The 18,814-nt window shown below is 53.4% G+C and overlaps 6 protein-coding genes across 6 annotated transcripts; 4 read left to right on the forward strand and 2 right to left on the reverse strand.

The window, feature by feature from the left end:
• Positions 1-227: 227 nt before the first annotated feature.
• On the reverse strand, positions 228-5,685 carry PG998_005191 (P-loop containing nucleoside triphosphate hydrolase protein; the record flags this gene model as incomplete). The annotated part of the gene is made up of 17 exons (XM_066872009.1): positions 228-924; positions 1,025-1,108; positions 1,173-1,649; positions 1,699-1,843; positions 1,905-1,977; positions 2,023-2,080; positions 2,124-2,195; positions 2,251-2,374; positions 2,437-2,793; positions 2,846-3,008; positions 3,072-3,814; positions 3,873-4,106; positions 4,179-4,461; positions 4,518-4,741; positions 4,799-5,327; positions 5,384-5,514; positions 5,583-5,685. The coding sequence occupies 17 exons, from the start codon at positions 5,683-5,685 to the stop codon at positions 228-230; spliced, it is 4,497 nt and encodes a 1,498-aa protein (XP_066732106.1).
• Positions 5,686-8,094: 2,409 nt separating this feature from the next.
• PG998_005192 (uncharacterized protein) lies at positions 8,095-8,319 on the forward strand (the record flags this gene model as incomplete). The annotated part of the gene is made up of 1 exon (XM_066872010.1): positions 8,095-8,319. One exon carries the CDS (start codon positions 8,095-8,097, stop codon positions 8,317-8,319), a length of 225 nt encoding a protein of 74 aa, XP_066732107.1.
• Positions 8,320-9,657: 1,338 nt separating this feature from the next.
• On the forward strand, positions 9,658-10,821 carry PG998_005193 (uncharacterized protein; the record flags this gene model as incomplete). The annotated part of the gene is made up of 1 exon (XM_066872011.1): positions 9,658-10,821. The coding sequence occupies one exon, from the start codon at positions 9,658-9,660 to the stop codon at positions 10,819-10,821; it is 1,164 nt and encodes a 387-aa protein (XP_066732108.1).
• A 922-nt stretch (positions 10,822-11,743) lies between these two features.
• Positions 11,744-13,468, forward strand: PG998_005194 (1-alkyl-2-acetylglycerophosphocholine esterase; the record flags this gene model as incomplete). The annotated part of the gene is made up of 1 exon (XM_066872012.1): positions 11,744-13,468. One exon carries the CDS (start codon positions 11,744-11,746, stop codon positions 13,466-13,468), a length of 1,725 nt encoding a protein of 574 aa, XP_066732109.1.
• A 369-nt stretch (positions 13,469-13,837) lies between these two features.
• On the reverse strand, positions 13,838-16,053 carry PG998_005195 (fungal specific transcription factor domain protein; the record flags this gene model as incomplete). Its single annotated transcript, XM_066872013.1, has 5 exons — positions 13,838-14,259; positions 14,324-15,053; positions 15,114-15,618; positions 15,686-15,911; positions 16,032-16,053. The coding sequence occupies 5 exons, from the start codon at positions 16,051-16,053 to the stop codon at positions 13,838-13,840; spliced, it is 1,905 nt and encodes a 634-aa protein (XP_066732110.1).
• A 311-nt stretch (positions 16,054-16,364) lies between these two features.
• Positions 16,365-18,186, forward strand: PG998_005196 (uncharacterized protein; the record flags this gene model as incomplete). Its single annotated transcript, XM_066872014.1, has 3 exons — positions 16,365-16,577; positions 16,649-16,780; positions 16,855-18,186. 3 exons carry the CDS (start codon positions 16,365-16,367, stop codon positions 18,184-18,186), a joined length of 1,677 nt encoding a protein of 558 aa, XP_066732111.1.
• Positions 18,187-18,814: the final 628 nt, after the last annotated feature.

The following is an 18,814-nucleotide window of genomic DNA, read 5'->3' on the forward strand; positions in this document are numbered from 1 at the left end:
GGCAGCAAGTACGCAAGGTGGGGTTCGAGGTGGACGGCGGGCGGCAGTCATAAAGAGGGGGGGAGGCTTCGGGCACTAAGCCGAAGTACATGCTTCAATCCAATCCAATTCAATCAATTCAATCCAATTTCCTAGCTAAAGAGGGTATCCAAACAACAACTAAGTAATGGCTGGTTCATGCTGTCCAGCAATCGTATTCCTCCGTACTCCTTCCCTCAATTCCATCTTTACTTAGACGACGACTTGTGGTACAGCCTCGCGAAATGGCCCGACGCGTTTTCCAGCAGCTCCGCGGGCGCCCCGAACTCGACAAGCCGCCCGTTGTCGAGCACGGCGACCTTGTCAAAGTCGATCAAGGAGGACAGCCGGTGGGCAATCATGACGACAGTGTGCTCACGGAACTCCTCGCGGATCACCTGCTGCATCTGGGCGTCCGTCTGGTTGTCGACGCTGCTGGTGGGCTCGTCCAGAATGAGCACTTTGCTGCTAGACTTGAGTAGAGCCCGTGCGAGGCAGAAGAGCTGCCGCTGCCCGTGCGAGAGGAAATCCGTGTCCATGGCCGTATCCAATATCTCCGAGGGGGAGTGTGAGTAGGTGGTCACGGCGGTAGTGGTGGTGTTTTTGTTCTGTTCCTTGTTGTCCTTGTCCTTCGCGATGGCCGCCGCCGCCGCCTTGGCCTGGAGAACCGTCCAGAGCCCCACCTTCTGCAGGGCGCTGGCGATGTCGTCGTCGGTCACCTGGCTGAGGGAGTCGATGTTTGCACGGATCGAGCCCGGGTAGATGAAGGCCTCTTGGGTCAGGCAGATGATACGTTCCCGAACGACGGATCCCTTGATGGTCGTCAGGTCCACATCGTCCAGCGTCAGCTTGCCGGCTTCGATGTCTATCATACGCAGGATCGCCAAAGTTGTTGAACTCTTCCCGCTAATACCCCATTTTGAGTGTCAGTAACACTTCTAGCGAGAAAAAGAAAGGGAGAGCGAGAACATGAGAATAGGGAACCTGAGGGGACGGAATTACGGACCTGCCAGTTCTGCCCACAATTCCCACCTTTTCACCCGCTTGGATGGTGAAGCTAACATCTTTAAGGACAGCGGGCTTTCCATTTCTGATGCGGAAAGCAAAGTCAGCATCAGGTTTAATCGTAAAGCATACTGGGGATGACGACATACCCGTAAGTTGCAAACACGTTTTCAAACTTGAGTACACCTCGGCTTGGCCAGTCCGCAGTAGGGGCATCAGTCTCTTCCGGCGCGCTCTCATCCGGCGTCTTCTCCGCAAAGTCCTTGATGCGCGTGATGGCCCCGATGGACGTTTCCAGCATGGTCCAGGACTGGACGATACCTGTAAGCTCGTGTGAGAGCGTCATCAGTTGGATCAAGGCAATACCGAGGTAACCAGGGTTCACCTTGGTGCGGAGCCCCACGGCCAAGCCCACGGTGATGATAACAAGACCAGCCACAATCATGTCGAGGACAAACACCAGCCACCGCTGGATGCACTGAAGGTGATATGACGGTATCTGAGATTGGTCGAGAAGCTTCATGTTCTTGGCAACGTATGCGCCCACCCAGCCGTAGGAACGAATGGTGATCAAACCGTTGAGCGACTCGATGAAGTGCGAGAAGAGAGGAGCGTTCGCCTCGATTCTAGAAGCCAGATCAGAACCAAGTTCATTTCGTTGTGGTGGGCTTGTACATACTCAAGTAGTCGCAGCTGCCGAGATGTACGCAGATAGAAGCGCTGAACGAAGTAGAGAACCACAAGGATAGGGGGAAGACAACGGCGATGTATGGGACTGCGTTGATAGTCATTGCGCCAATAACCAACATGCCCATAGAATCTATGTGAACTATGTTAGTGATTGCCCATGCGTTATTGAAGACTGTCTCTTATCAGCTTACGGAAGACGATATTGACCACCGATTGGGGAAGAGTCATGTCGGCAAGTCGAATGTCTTGGCTGAACCTAGGATGCTGTGAGTGCAGGTGCTTTTGCTGGCATCATGGTTGGTGGCTTACCGATTGACCAAGACTCCGGTTTCGGTCTCGGAGAATATGCGTAGAGGGGCTCTGGCAGCTGGTAAGTCGATGTGTAGAAGAGTCAGGATTGTGGTACGAACTTCATAGTGGCCTTAATCATTGCTTGATGGAGGTGGTTGCCCGACCGGGGAACGATAACGATCCATAGAAACCTGGTTGCAAATTAGCAATGCACCCTTCCTTATTAGGATCAGGTTAGTCACGTACCCGACAGCTATCATGGTCAGAATGGCTTCGAGGCTGTTGAACATGGCATAGATCCCTAGCCAATACCCTGTTCTTTCTCGTCCGCCATTGTCGTTTTCCTCGGCCCACCAATTGATCCATACCTCTTGAGTTATGTCAGTAAGTCATCACATCATGTACCGTTGATAGGCGAAGAGTAATACTTACGGCCCAAACCCACAAATGTTTGACCACTTCCCAGGAAGATAATCCATATAAACAATGCCATAGGACCTAAAGCGCGGCCGTAGTACCTGTAGATAGCCCAGTCTCCTACCTGGCGGCTCTCGTCGGCTTCAGCTTCACTCTTTTCCTCGACTTCGATGATTCCCTTGTTCTTCTCGTCAATAGATTCGATATCAGTCTCGGCAATATCTTCGCTTTCTTGCTCTTCTTTCTGGAGTTGGACCTGGAGGGTATGGATGTAGCTGCCAGGAATATTGAGCTCATGGAAAGTTCCTTGCTCAACGATCTCGCCGTTATCGTTCAAGACTAGAATGAGATTGGCTTCCGGTAGTCGCTTAACTGAGATGGGGGTTAGTTATTTACGATGATGTATCAATGAATGGAAACTCACTTGAATGTGTTGCCAAAATCACTGTCGTTCCTGACCTGCGGAACAAACCGTCGCGTCCGAATACCTTCCGGAAGACATGCTCCTCTGTCACAGCATCTAGTCCACTTAGCACGTCGTCGAGAACCGCAACTGACTTGCGAGCATAGATAGCCCGAGCGATTGACTGGAATATTTTGTCAGTTCTTGGAATGTGGCAGGTATGAAATATGAAATGACTCGTCCTTACAACACGCGCTTTCTGGCCTCCACTCAGCCTGATGCCCTTACTTCCCACAACAGTCGAGTCTCCATTAGGTAATTGTTGAAGGTCAACATCCAGGGCTGTCGCCTGAATGGTTGATCGGTACCAGCTCTCGTCGAACTCGGAGTTGCCCACAATATTATCCCGGATAGAGCCGTTGATGACCCAAGCCGTCTGGTCGCAATACGCAATTTCGGGAGAACAGACCGATACCACGCCATCCGTCTTCGATGTTTCGCTTAAAAGACCTTTCAATAATGTAGACTTGCCGCAGCCCACCGGCCCCACGATGATCGTCAAGTTACAATCGGGCCCGATATGGGTCTCTAAACCCTTGACAACAGCATTGTCGGAGCTCGACCACGCGAAGCTGGCCTTCTGAACTCGAATGTACGATTCATGTGGATGTGACCCCGATGAGACTCGGGTGATTCTCTGGAGTGTCTCCTTTTCCTTTGGTGAGTCAGGCGGGGTGTCCATTGACAATCGAGACCGTGAATCGACATGGGACTCTTCGTTTAGAAACTCTTGGATCCTGGCGAAACAACCGAGCGCGCTCCATCCGTGCGGTATCGCGTACAGAATCATGATCAAAGGTTGGGCAAGAACCATCATGGCGGCTAGAGAGGTAATTGCCTGAGAAACAGACATTCCCTCTGTCCCATTTATGCGGGCAACCACTGCGTATGTCGCAAGAGACAGCCCAGCAAAAATGCTGGGCATGTTTACTTCACGTGATAGTTAGTACGGGAATGCAGATTGATGAATAGCGTAGCTGGGCTTTACCTAAACCGATGTTCAGTGCGTGAAGCCTTCGGTATCTCCGAGAAACCGCCATCTCTCTTTCGCGCATATTCTGTATGTTATATTCCATCTGCTTGGCCAGTCCCAACATCTTCACGTTCCTCATTGCACCAAGGATTTCTGTTGTGTAGTTGATACGTTTCTGGGTGGCCTCCAGCCAATTCTTCTGCCTAGGGCCAATGCGTGAAGCCAGTACGGTCGAGAGACTCACGGAGACTGCAGAGTTATCAGCATCGCCGACATACAAATAAACAGGAAAAGGGAACCGTTGCTCTGTAAAATACGTACTGATTGCGACTATGATGGGCGTCACACACACTGCACCAAGCTGCGAATAGAGGACGTAAACCGAGAGACCCAGTTGTGCGAGCAGTGGCAACAAGTCCATGAGAAGAAGTTGGAATGTCTCGGAGATCCTCTGTGCATCTGTACTCATCAGAGTTGTGGCAGCGGATTCGCTTACACTGGTAATGGGAAGCGTGGTTGTTTTCAGGTAAATGAGGGAGACGAGTTCGCCGCGCATCATTGACATGGTTCTAATGGTTAGATGACTATACCATCCTGTCGTGATCTGGTTGATATTGGATGAGCACGTGAAAGCTAAAGGAAGTTTTGGTGTTTTCTTACCGCAAGGGATATATAAACAAGGCCGAAGGCCCCAATGAGACCATAGCCATCATTATTGCCGTCGATTGGATCACTTTGGATATAATGAACAGCATCTTGGATCAAGAATGTCTGGCTGATCATTAGACCGACACCGAGAAACTTGGGAATCAAGGTCATGAGAATCTCCCAGCGCAGGCTCCAGATACACGCCAGGGCCAGTGCATGTTTTCCTTTTTGGTTCCCTTCATTGCTTTAGCAGAGTACATCATCGAGGAAGAACCTCGCTCGTGTTTTCTTACAGTTCGCCCATGTAGCCTCAATACGGTGGGACAGGCGGTCCGAGTTTATTTTCTCGTGGATGGTCGGCAGGTCCTCAAGGCTCAGTACCTTCCTAAACCCAGTGAAAAGCAGGGAGGTAAGCCACCAGAACCAGCTCCTGCTGACAACACCACTCGTGCTTTCCAGCGAATAGCGATGTTCAGGTTCGAGCAGCAACGACTGCTTTTCAATCGACTCCAAGACAACTAAAACACACTTGAAAGCAAGTGAAGCGGTCAAGACGCTGGCTATCGCGTTCCCATTGCGCTGAGAGAGCCATTGCGTGCGGACACGAGCGATTTCAAAGATGATCGTGGCAATGAGATAGGTGTTGATTATGAACGACGGCCGGATTGACTTCGCATGTTCGAGGTGAGAAAGAGCTGCCAAACTGAGCCCTGTGACCAATGATAAAGTCGCCGAGGCAAGAGTGGCTTTGGTTCGGAGGCTAGTCTGGGCCGCTAAAGCCAGGAGAACCGCTTGAAGACCAGTGTAAACAATGATAGCTACCTGTTTAGTGTAAGTCACGATACATTGCATGAAAACTGAGGTGTTTGGCTGCGCACCAATTTGCAATAGTAGAGCAGATGTCGCCTCACAGCTGGCCTTTTACCGACAAGAGTGAAGGAACGTATTGCTGCTAATACAATAAATAAGGCCGCAGGGAGAATGGTCAAAATGCTCTCTTCGAACAAGACTGTAGACGTGGTGCATTAGTACGCTTGTAGGTTTCTCCCATCATGCTGCAATACGGCCGCCACTCACGCGTGAGGTCGAAGCCGCCGCCTCGACACTCCGAAGATTTTACACTCGGGCCGAGAGAGCCATCGCCGCATATAGTGTCGAAGACATCCCTCGTGGTTTCCATAGTTGCTAGGTAATTTGACCCCCGACGCCAACGCAAGAGGTGGTGATAATGGTGACAGTTGGGCTACATGAACATAAAGCAAGCCCGTCGCCCAGACTCCCAAGGAAAGCTTAGAGGTTATGAGAGACCCAGCGTCTAGGCGGGGAGGCGTTTCGAATCGGGGTCCATGTCTTCCTTGACTACCCCGAGGTCTTGGTATTCTTGGTAACAAGTGTACTACCATAGACCATAGTATCGTAGTGATATGACAAACCCCCCGGCCCGCTTGCCGGAGAGTCCCTTTTAGGAAGCTGTCCTCGCTGTTTGCAGCAGGTTGCCAGGATGTTTGGTGGGACTAATCGGACACTTGCCAACCACGCCTCAGTGATCAGTACATGGTAGTGATAGCTGTTGGTCTCAATTAGCACACCATCAAAACATGGACTCCCGCAGCAGCTTGAGCGCCTGGCGCCCTTTGCCCCTAGCGACTTTAACGAAGCAAGCAATAGGATCCAATGGAAGCGCTGCCCAGAGGAATCGTACGTTACCGAGCGGGTGGATCCAGATAGGGCATTTGCCATCGTACGTGGTATCATCCCCAATGCCATCCCTACATACATAGACAGAACCATGTTTTTTTATCCCTTCGTTCGTGCCTGTGCCGTCTACCGTGCTGGCAGAAGTGCTGGGTCGGCGTAGTGCTGCCCGTTGTGTGGCGTATAGGTGCAGGCCATGTCCTACCCAGAACGATTTCCACCGGTTTCATCAAGCGTTGAGAGCGGAAGAGAGGTCCCCATTGGGCCCATTGGGCTCAACATCCAAGACATAGGTGAATAAAAATGAATGTGGCTGATGCTCCAACCGAGAACCTGGACCCGCGATTTGCCCAGCTTGGTTTGTTTGATGTATGAAGGGGGACGTCCACCACGTAATGCTGTACGACTCGGCACTATAACCAAAGCATCTTGCCCTACGGAGTACATATTCGCAGTAGATCATCAGTGGAGCGACCGCAAGCAGAAGCCAGCAAGGGCATGGCGGTGCTTCGGCCTCAAAGTCGAAGGGTTGGATGTTTCCTCCTTCTCGATTGCAACGGCCTGTATTTTGCCTAAACCACATTAAACATAATGCAGCGTCAGGAATATGCCCGCGGTGCAGCAGGCCAAACCAACTGCATGATGCACCTGTCTATAGGTCACCCAGGCGGTTGGGTCATTGGTATGGCCTGATGCGCGATTGGTCTTTCTTGACCAGCAACATGCCATTTATCATGAGGCGGGCCGAGTTGGGCGGATTGTGAGAACACATGTGACTCGAAAGTACAGCAAACATAATAAACAAATGTACGTAAGAAAGCAAGCGCATGGCATATTGAGGTGATACCACGCTGGGCCAATTGGCCCGACCCCAGCTGCCAGCATATGAAGGGCCTAAACTGAAAGTCACCTGCCCAGCCTGCCAACCCCTACATCGATACAATGGATCTCACATCCCAAAGCCATCAGTCACTCCAAGTTAAGTCCGAATCTCCTCTTTACACTTTCTATACACGCTCGCCCGCATGAAATCACGGCGTTATTTGTTCCCTCTACCAGCTACCTATACCGGTCAATCGGGGACAGGCCCCTCACGCAGCAGCCCCCACCAAAGAGCCAACCAACAGCCGTAATATGCCGATGCTGCACCTACAAGACTAACGGGCTCTATTTTCGTCAGACTGTTCTAGAAGAGCGCTCATGGTATGATGGATTGGCAGAGAAACCCTCCTGTCGGCATGCTTGCTGCAATGTCAGGTTGGCGATGGCGCAAGGGACACAAGAGCAACCCCTAGCCCCATGGCCCATGTCGCCCAACAATGCACTTCAAGGGGATATTTCCTTTGCCGCGCAACCGAGTCATTTCTCTTTCAAACCGAACCAATCAGCCGGCCGGATATGTGACTCATTTCGGGTAGTTTGGCCGTTTACTACTTTGAATGGTTATTTTCCACTCCGACAAAGCGACTCGGCACACGATATAGTACTCTGTACTCTCCTTTTTATTCCCTACCCAGCTAGTTAGGGATCGCGGGGAACAGTACAGTGGAGAGAGCAGACAACGGGCAATACATAAGCGGCGGCGTAGGGCGGCGGCGGCGGTAGTCCGGTGAGGTGGAGCAGCGAGGTTTAGCGGTCGATCCCGCGTACTAAGCCTGTTTTATGTGGCGCACATCGTGGGGTTTGACACCTGGACGGGTCTGTCAATCATGTCTAGCCTGTTAAGTTCATGGGAATTAGATCAACCTCACGGGTAGCAGAGTCCCCCTTTACCTTCTAGTCAATCATGATCCTCCTTGAGTCTGAGCCGGGACGAGAATCGGAGGCCACACTCTCTACCACAAAGCAGCCGTAGCAGAACGAAATCTAGTCGAGGGTTTCATGGGTCCCGATTATGACCTTTGCGGAGCAGTATGAGATGTACTGGCTTGTCGAAGGCCTCCTCGACTACCTGAAGAACAGACTAAAACACCTTAACTACTTGCTTACACTGCGGTATCTCCTGTTGTTCCCCCTACCGACGGTGGGCATCACCTGCCCCTCCAGCATTTTCGTCAGGGCACTTTTGTTGAAGATCAAGACTCCCTTCATGGATGGAGAGACGACGATTCAGAATTAGAAGAAGAGGTCGCCAAGCCTTCCCGTGCTCACCGCAGATCATATGTTCTCGACAGGCTCCTGGATAGAGGCGCTGGCGATGGGAGGCAGCGATTTAATTTTTCTTCGGCCCTTCGTTATGTTGAGCCCTTATACTCGGTTATTCTTATCCCGCATTCAATCAGCCGCTGAAGACTATCGTCATGCAGGGATATGCGTGGAGAGCGACCCGCATCCTTGCTCACCAGATTGCTACGGGGATGGTAGATGGGGAAGACATGACTGCGGCTCTCATGACGAGTGAATGCATGGCGTACGACCGTCTCGATTTCTTCCTGTTCGTTTGGACCCACGACAAAGACTTGCTGTACCGAAAGGATTTCTCTGAGGAGGAGAACGTGCGGAAGGTAGAGCAATGCTGGTCCGTCTGTCTCGGGCACGCTACGATGCGAGAAGCGAAACCAGAAGCGCCAGGCAACACCTTTCCCTACTCAAGGCCGTGGTGGTGAAGCCCAAATTTATCCATCTTTGCTGTACCATCTCTTCCGATCACCGCGCCGCCGTCGAAGACCTCATTGCTGGATATGGCTTGAATCTCCACCAGCATCTGCCAATCGATAATGTCGTGGATGGGTTCTATTCAGTAATCAGAAATGGGTCGGGGTTCGAGTCGTTCAACAGATTCATTAAGAAAGTCGACTTTATCTACTCGGGCTCCCCCGCCTTCCATTTAGCTGGCCGGCTCTACCTTTGCACGCCTAGATTTCTAACACAGTTCTTGACTTATTAATAAGAAGGGATTGAAAAATGTCTACACAAAAATTAACCCCTACTCCATTTTACCTAAGCAGCGTCAAAAGCTGTCCTTGTGACGGTGACCTTAGCGCTTAGCGGTAGCTGCCACCCGTGACCCGCTGCTGCAACTGGCTGCTTGCCCCGCGTCGTCACAACTGCTCTTCACATCCCACTTCAACTTCTCGATCTACAACCTGCCAATCTCCCCGAGATCAGCAGAAATCCCATGGTACTGACTGGTACGTACAAACTCAAACATCCACCCCTTTCATTTGAGCCCAGTTTTGCATTGAACGGGGTCAACCAATTTATGCATACTGACTCCCACCGCAAGCAAAGACTCCAGTACTGTCCACCGTCCATCCAGCTACCAGCTGTCCGGTGGGCCTGCTAGCCGCTGTCACATCACCAGACACCCCCCACCTGCCACCACAGCAGCCTTATCGATCATACCTCATACTTTCTGACAGCAAACCTTACGTCCATTAGGTGAGGCTGGCACCGTCGCTGGATATTGGCAAAACCATCCGCTCAGCATTATTTCATTTGCATAGAAACTGAGAAAATGACACTGGGAAACGCCGAGGAAGCGTTGGAGGGAAGTAATGCCACGGCAAACCCCAAGCTTCCGCATGAAGCATCGGAAGACATTGCTATGGGAAATGCGGCCGGCGACGTCTTTTCTACGCCTCAGCATCCAGGATTTCTCGCCATGGCAGGCTCGACCTCGATTGGCCGTAGGCCGCAAACTCGATCCATGACTAGGAGTCAAGTTGCTACTTCTCGGCCTAAGAAGTCGAAACTCGAAGATTCCCAGGATATTGAATACTCCGCTGGTGGATATCAAAGGGCACAGAGAGCTGCCCCTTTGCGAAAGTCTCCGAAATTTCGCTTGGCGACAGACTTGCAACGCGACTCAACACCAGATAACAAGAGGAGCAACACTCCCAGTGGCACAGCCTCAGAGACAACTCTTAAACGGCGGAGAGCCAAGGCGAACACTCAACATTCACAATCCCGTCCGCTCCGCCGGTCAGCGCGATTGTTCAAGCCGCTTACGGAGTTTCAAAAATACCCTGATCTGCCTAATGAGTTGAAGTTGGCCATCTGGGAAGAATCGGCTTCTGAACCAAGACTCGTTTACATCAGAAACCGGAACGCGTCGCTTTTCACCCACGAGGTCCAGAACGCCACACCCACCTGGTTTGAGACAGATGAAAACTCGGCCGAAGTTGCTTCGAGGCGTTACCGAAAGATGTTTAGTCAACAAAACCCTACCGACAACCGCACGGAGCAATACGTGAATCCGGACGCCGACATTGTTCTGCTGGAACCTTGCTGCGGCGGATGCCGAGGGTATCACTGTGTGCGGAATCAATTCTCGGAGAGCGATCGCGCGGCTGTCCGGCGGCTAGCTGTGCAGACGGAGCCCAGTTGGCTGATGCCCAGCACCATGTCTTGCTGGGCTACTCTCAGTTTATCGTGGCCAAATATCGAGATACTGTACTTGGTTCAAACAGCCATTACGGGCGACAGCAAAACTGAAAAGGCCCTTGTCCGTTCCGTAGAGGGCGATCGCGAAGATGACCTAAGAAAACGATTCGATGAATGGAAGAAGACAGACGGCAAGAATCGAGTTTTGACCAAACTCGAGTTCGCGGCTGTGGTAACTAAAGACGACAAGGATGTCGCTCAGAGACGTGGGGGCAGAGGGGGATGTCATTACTAGCTGAGATCCCGACGATACTCGATCTACGTCATGGGTGACTTATCTCTGCATTGGGGGCAGCAGATGGACGGACCCCACGGCCCCCGATGCAAACCCGACAGTCCGTCGATGGCGCAACATGAAACGAATTCTATTATGTCACGTCTAGCGGTCGTAGAAATAAACTATCCCTAGCGCTTTAAGTATTAAAGCATTAATAATAATAATGGTTTATTTCTGCGACCTCCCGACGTCCATTCGAGAGAAAAAAGGAAAGAAATTTCCGTCAAGGCCCCAGGCCAAGTGATTGATTTTTGGGGGCCTGGATTCTAGAAGACCCGGCAGTATGGCGTAGCGCATGCGCTTGCAGCAGGAATCTGGGAACTAACAGGGGCTGCGGCCGATGGTCGATGGTTAGGTACAGTTTTAGAACACCCCATGCCGAAATGGGTCACCGAGGCTCCTGGGCTCGAACAAAAACCATGACGTTAGTCCAACAAAAGTAACCAGACACAAGACCCTGCCGATCTCCTTTCCAGCAGGTTTGCCATTGAAACAAATTCTCTTGATCTTGACACTCCCTAGTCGCCCGCGCTTTTCGCTCTCTCTGTACATAGCCTTCTCTTCTCCTCGCTCTCTTATTTCTCACGTCTACCAGCTTATCTCACCAACTCTTAATTCTTTAACCCCTGCCACCCCCTGGGGCTGTGTCAAGGGCTGTGTTTGTCGTACGTGGACGATTGATCTTTGCGACACCACCAATCCCATCGCTAGTCGACTGCATCTCAGCTGAGCACCAACGTCGCACTTGTCCTCCGCAACCGCGCAGTCTATCACTACTCTCGCCACTTCGAAATTACAACTTTCCCGTCGTCTGAACAGTCCTAATTGCAAACCCCATCCCAATATTGGTCAGCGACGACAAGCTCGCCCAACGCCGAAGATGGCAGCATCTTATCTCTCTAAGCTGAATCCCGTCCCGGGATTCGACGAATACAGCGGTCCATACAAGGTCGGCACCATTGACGTCGAGATTCCCATTACCGAGCTAGACTCCCCGGCACCCGCACCTGCCAATTCCGAACCCATCGAGACCGTACAGTTCCGCGTCTTTTACCCGACGCAGCCCAAGTCCACCGGTAAGCGCATTACCTGGCTCCCGGCGCCGCAGCGCGATCACCTAACCGCCTACATCAAATTCCTCGGCATCGGATCGCTAGTAGCTCAGGCCGTGTCGTTCCTGCCGAGGCACCTACACTACACAACGATTCCTGTCATCAAGAACGCGCCCATACTTGAACCCGAGACGCCCAACAAGCGCTGGCCGACCGCTATCTTTTCCCACGGCCTTGGCGGCAGCCGCAATGCCTATTCGCAGATCGTCGGGTCGCTGGCGTCTCATGGCGTCGTGGTCATCTGCCCAGAGCATCGCGACGGCAGCGCCGTGGCTTCCTTCGTGCGGATACCGTCGGAACAGAACCGCTACTTCGTCCGAAATACCCGCCGCCTCATTCCCTACGTCCAAATCTCACACGAAGCGAGCGATGAAGTGTACGCGCAGAGATGCTCGCAATTGCGCATACGCATGTGGGAGTTGGGCCTGATTCACGACGCGCTCCTGAAGATCGACAAAGGAACGAAACTAAGCAACCTCAACGCCAGCACACCCAACGAGTCTATGACGCAATTCGCAAACCAGCTTCACATCCACGACCCAGGCAGCATCATCTTCGCCGGTCACAGCTTTGGCGCTGCAACGACGGTGCAGTTCCTGAAGTCTGTGTACTATGCGGGAAACCCTGCCCTAGATTCCGTCGCTGAACCGCTATACGCCCCTGACGAGAAATCCGCGATATGCCAGCAAATAACGCCCAAGAACGTTACGATTCTCCTGGACCTGTGGTGCTTCCCCCTTCTCGCGAAAAGCCTGAAGCCGCTCTTCGACCTTCCCCTACCAGTGTACGATGATGTGCCCGGCGCGCCCGGTGGCAACGGACTGTTGGCCGTCGAGTCGCAAGATTTCTACAAGTGGAAAGAGCACCTCCACGTCACGGCGCACGTACTGTCTCCGGACCCGTCCGCGGAAACCGTCGAGCCCACCGCGTACGAACGCCCAAGCGGGGTCAAGATGGCCGAGCCCAACTTCTTCTACGTGCACAACTCGGCGCACCTGAACCAGTCCGACTTCGGCGTCTTGTTCCCCTGGCTGACCAAGAAGGTGTTCGGGTCGGACTCGCCCGAGCGCGCGCTCCGGCTGAACCTGCGCGCTATCCTCCAGGTCTTGCGCGTCAACGGGGTCCCCGGCATCGCGCGCACCTGGGTCGGCGACCTCGTGGAGGGGACAGACGCGGGCGCCAAGGCCGAGGTTACGAAGGGTGTGGCGGGGGCGGAAGCTGGTAACAAAGCGGCTGATGACGGGATCTACGACGACAGGGCCATCTTCGCCCGCGTTGCCGAGGCGGGGCCTGTCGAGGCTTGGAGCTGGATCGATATCGTCGGTATGGGCGATTCGGCCGACTCCAATAGCGATGTTAGCATAAGCAGCAAGCAACAGGATAGTGATGCTGTGAAGGCGCAGGAGCCTGGTATGGCCAATCGTATTGAGCCGCAGGTTTCTGAGAGCGTTGCTGTGCAAGCGGCCATGAGCCCTGTGGCAGCAACGTCGTAATCACTTTGTAAAGGTCTTGGTGATCAGTAAAAAGACGTTTGCGTTTTCGTTGGGAGTTTTGACTGGCGGCTGTAATATACCAAAGGGATTGCCGGAGTTTGATGGCTAGAAGCGGGTGGCGTACTAGGGATTGCACTGTAGCATCATTTCATACTCAGCAAGTTATTGTTGATACTTTATCTTCGTTTTATAGACTACACTTTATTTATTTTGTTTCACTTTTATCACATCTAAATGCCACCTAACAGACCTGTTATGGTAGTACTCGAAGGTAATCAAGTGAGTGCTAACTAACAGCGCCATATGCAACTTGCTGGCGAAGACGGAGCTTCTCGAAAGCTGCCGCGTGATCAATTGTGCTGTCCAAATCTACCTAGTCGTCGCCAACGGCCCAGCGTTCTTGTTCATTTCCTCCCACACTGACCAATCGAACATGTCCAAATCAAAATCGATGCCCGCCAGCTGACTGGCCTCCCCCTGTATTTCCTGGCTCTCGGCAGCCACGGCAGCTGGGGGTGCAATCTTGTCCGCCACGGGTGGAAAGCCAAAATTATGATACAACTGCATGATCCACTGGGGCTGATCGATTCGTCTGCCCTCTTGTCGTTGAATATGCGTCAAGTATCTTTGCCACGCGGCAATAGTGATCCGAGCGGCTGAAGCCACCTCGTGGCGATCGACAGCCGTATGCAATTGTGGATGAACTGAATGAAGCCGACGGACCAGGTCCCACAGGTCTGCCACTTCGGTCTGGTCGAATCGATGATGGCATTCGAGGAGGACATATACGACTTCACGGTGAGTAGATTCAGATTAGCCATAGACACAACGCAGGAGGAGCGGCAGTGTGCTCACATCCTATCCATTGAAAGTAGTTATCGTCATGCCACAAGAACCCTTTGATCGACTCGGTCGTTCGGGTCATGATTGAGTAGTCCATGAGCTTGGTACAAATGTCGAGCATATCGTCGCGGTTTTTCTTGGACATCTCCGAGAGCTTGGCGTTCACCAGCGCTGGCTGCCGCGCCGTCCTCCGTGCCGCGAGAAGATAGGACCGAATCCCCAGTTGGATCAAGACGTGGAGCGGGTTGAGCAGCTCGCAATGCTGCACAAACTTGGTCCCCAGTTTCGTTTCGACCTCGTCGAGGAGCGCATCCTTCTCCTCCAGCGACACGCGCGGCGACAACATCCACGCCAACCCCTTGCCGCCGCCGTTCGTCCGCCGCATCTCCCGCTGGGTGTGCAAGATCTCGTACCGCCAGAGGCAATGCGACATTCCCGTGAGTTTCTTCCGCGGCGCCGGTAAGCTCTGCGTGTCCGGCGTCAGGTCTTCGTCCTCCAGGTTCGCAGGCAGCTTGGCGTCCCATTCGGCGAACAGGGACAAGGGGATGCTGCCGACGTGGCGGGCGACGGCGATTTCGAGAAACTGCAGCTGCCACCACATCCGCCGGCGCTCCTCGCTGCGCAGCACGCTGAGCCCGAGTATGTCGCCGTCGCGCTGCAGGCCCATCCTCTCGGCAATGCGACTGGCTATGCCCATCAAGGCGAACATGGCAGGCGGACGTGCAAGACAGTTCATTGCGAGCTATGAGACGGACTGTCAGTTTTTATTGCAGGTTAGCATCGGATGCTCAGCGGTCTTTACCAGGTACAGTATGAAGGCTTGTAGTGTAAGCTTGTTGGTAGTGGATGCGTAATCGGCGAGCAGCAGAGCACTCTCCACGGCCTTCTGGTATTTCTCCATGAGCCGTGGTTTCCCATCGTGCAGTAACTGGGAACACTCGTCCCCTGGGAGGCTGGAAACGCTGATGAATACGATAGAAAACACCAGGGCTTGTTCCTCGCTGGGGAGGCTTGAAACGCCCTCATCCTCGGCCTTTCGAATAATCGGTTCCACTTCCCACCTGAAGAAGATCTTGACCAATGGATTCACATTCTTCAAGAAGGTCTTCCAGAAGACGTCAGTGTAAGGCGCCAGTAGGCATGCTGTCTCAGCCTGGCTGCGGGCATCCGCCGATCCACGCAGGTCCAAGATTGTCGGAACCCAAGACGGACCCTTTGCCGCTGCTGGAGAAGGCTGCCCTGGCCCTGATGCAGGGTTTTGTAAATCATCAGACTGGTTCGCTCCGCTCCAGCTATACCACATCGGACTGGTTCACGCATCTTGTTTTAGTGGGCGAATCTCGTCGGGTTATCAAGGGCCGGTACAACTGTTACCTTTCGATGTAGGTGACCTCTTCATTATGCGTTACTAGACTTGATGTCTTGGGATGCATGGGGATTCTATCCAATCTGGGCGTGTTGCTACTGCCTGGTTCCCCGATGGCCCGCCTACCAGACCGGCTGGCCTCGTCCGGATCGCCCCCGAGACTGCGGATGTAACGCTCGAGCTTTTCGATTCGCTCGCTAGCGTCCTCGGTAGGACATTCGTGTGCAGATCCGGCTGTTTGCTCCGGATAGACGCAATTATCCTGCGGCCGGCGCTTGCAGTGACAACATGGCTGCAGCCTGTCGCAACGGACCTTGCGTCTGGCGCACGGGGTGCAGCTGATAGGGGTCTTACCTAACCGCATCGCTCCACCCATTTTCTCGCTTAGGAACACTCTTGTATGCTATTTTCTTCGTCACGTTCCGTATATGAAGACGGTTGGTGAGGCTCATATCGTGACGTCAAGACTCAAAGATTTCGGGAGCCCGAGCTCGGTCTTCGGTACCGAAGCCGAGATGAGCTAGTCTCCTCCAATCAGAGCCCCGGAATCCCAGAACGCCCCCTTTGGCTCGACTAACAAGCAGCCATGGAATGATACGTATATATACGGACTGAACCTACAACACGGGCATCAGAAATTCAGAGGACATCAGACTGGGACTGTTTTCCATTTTCCATAACTTCAAAATGCAATCTGTGAAAACAGACACGGGCTCGAGCCCGAGTCCAAACATCACAGGACATAGCCACGACACAGCTGAGGCTGTTGGAAGCAATGAAGGATTGCAACATTCGGAAAAGTCTGTCGAAGACAAGTTTCCCGAAGAGCAGTATCCTGAAAGAAGGGTGGTGATACCGATCGTATTGTCAGTGTGTCTAGCAGGGTTTCTCGCTGCACTAGTAAGTCCCTGGAGAGAGGTTGCCCGTCTCATGCAAGGCCATTTTTGTTGGACTAACCTGCAAGACTACAGGACCGGACTATCATTGGTGTGGCCGTCCCGGCTATATCCAACGAGTTCCAGTCCTTTAATGACATCTCCTGGTACGAATCTGGGTATCTGCTCACGTTTGCTGCGCTGCAACTGCCAATGGGCAAAATCTATGTAAGCTAGATGATATTACCATATCAACCCCCGTCCCAACAGGCCACTGACCACCGCCGCTGCCGCACCATCAGACCTTCTTCCAAGCCAAGTGGGTATACATCGTCGTGATCCTGGTCTTTGAGATCGGGTCCACCATCAGCGCCGCCGCGCCCAACTCGGCCGCCTTTATCGTAGGCCGCGCCATCTCGGGCGTCGGTGGCGCCGGCCTCACGGCAGGCGGCCAGGTCATTTTCGTGGACCTCCTTCCGCTCGAGAAGCGGCCTAAGTATCAGGGGTTTCTGGGGGCCACCTTCGGTATCGCGTCTATCGCGGGCCCTCTGCTCGGTGGCGTCTTCGCCTCTAAGGCCACCTGGCGCTGGTGTTTCTGGATCAACCTGCCCATCGGTGTTGTTGCTGCCGTCGTCCTGGTTCTTCTACTACCGCCCAAGCCGCCGCCCAAGACACAAAAGGCAGGCGAGACATTCTTGCAAAGGATCTGGCAATTCGATCCGGTGGGGACTGCCCTTATGATTCCCGGCTTGATCTTATTGCTGCTGGCATTGCAGTGGGGAGGCGTCGAAGGTTGGACGAGCAGCAAAGTGCTAGTGACTCTGATACTGGGCATTGTGCTACTGTTGGCCTTCGGCGGATTGCAGCTTTGGGCGGGTGAGAATGGCACGGTGCCGCCAAGGATCATCCGGCAGCGTAGTATCGCCGCGGCTTCGGTGGCGTCCTTGGGGTTTGGGTCGGTATTGGTCATCGTCACGTTCTATGTGCCTATCTGGTACCAGGCGATACAGGGGCTTTCAGCGGTGGACGCGGGGATCCGGATGATGGGCTATTTCCTGTCGACGGTCCTCTTCGTCATCGGATCGGGCATCATCACCTCCAAGATCGGCTACTACACTCCTTGTCTGATCTTGGGCACGGCACTCGCAGCGGTAGGGTGTGGTCTGCTCGCCACGTTACGCGTGGACACGAGCAACGCCAGAGTCATCGGCTACCAGATCCTCACCGGCGCCGGGCTGGGTCTCAGCCTGGCTCAGTGCATCAACGCGGCCCAGACGGTGCTCTCGCGCGAGGACATCCCCACGGGCATCACTATAATCAACTTCGCCAACCTGGTCGGCGGCACCGTCTTCGTGAGCATCTGCCAGGGCGTGCTGTCCGACACGCTGACCACCGAGCTTGCCAATATCCCCGGAGGCGGCCTGGACGTACATGCCCTCCTGGGCAGCGGCGCCACGGACGTGACCAAGATGCTGCCGCCGGACCAGCTGCCGGCGTTCCTAGAGGCCTACAACAAGGGCCTCGGTCACATCTTCTACGTCGCGCTGGCCGCTTCTTGCCTGGGGTTTGTGGCCTCGCTCTTTCTGGAGTGGAAGTCGGTCAAGGCGCAGCCGCAGCCGGTTGCTGCAGTTTAGGCGCGCGGTTGGAACGGAACGTAGATACAGATTACTATCCTCGCAAGCATCTATACACGGATTCAGGTGCTCGTGGCTGAGAAACCACCCGGGTTTAAGTATGTATTACTATAAATAATAAGCTTCGGATGGGTTTGTTTTTGCACTGAGGCGCTCCAGGGGTGTTGGCTGGGCACTAACACCATTGGCTAGAACCCCAATGTGATTGACTTGCAGTCCCTAAACAGGTGGCGCAGTCACAACCAACCTGCTTAAGGAGAGGCCTGGACTAAGCGAAGAAATGCACCATGAGCCAAGAAACCAAAGCGCTTACGATGGTATTCCGTACTGGTTTTTTCTTTCCGGGCTGAGTTTAGGGCTGTTGGTTACGCGGCCTGGTGAACGCCTACGGGCCGGGGGGCAAGGGTGTCTCTATCCGGCTCGCTCCCCCTTTCTGACCCAAACTACCGGGCCTGTCACCACCATCACCTTCCAGAGAGCAACCCTCTGAAACATCCAGGGCCGCGAATAAAGAGACACAGCATATTCTTGTTCCCATGAAACGCAACAGCACTGCGTTTCCCCTGCATAACCAACCAACTGTTTCCCGGTGTATGTGGCTGCCAAGCCTTTGTGCTTTACCGTTTAC

This window comes from Apiospora kogelbergensis (genome assembly GCF_038363985.1).
Source record: "Apiospora kogelbergensis strain CBS 113332 chromosome Unknown utg000003l_segment0_segment0, whole genome shotgun sequence".
Taxonomy (NCBI): Eukaryota; Fungi; Ascomycota; class Sordariomycetes; order Amphisphaeriales; family Apiosporaceae; genus Apiospora; species Apiospora kogelbergensis.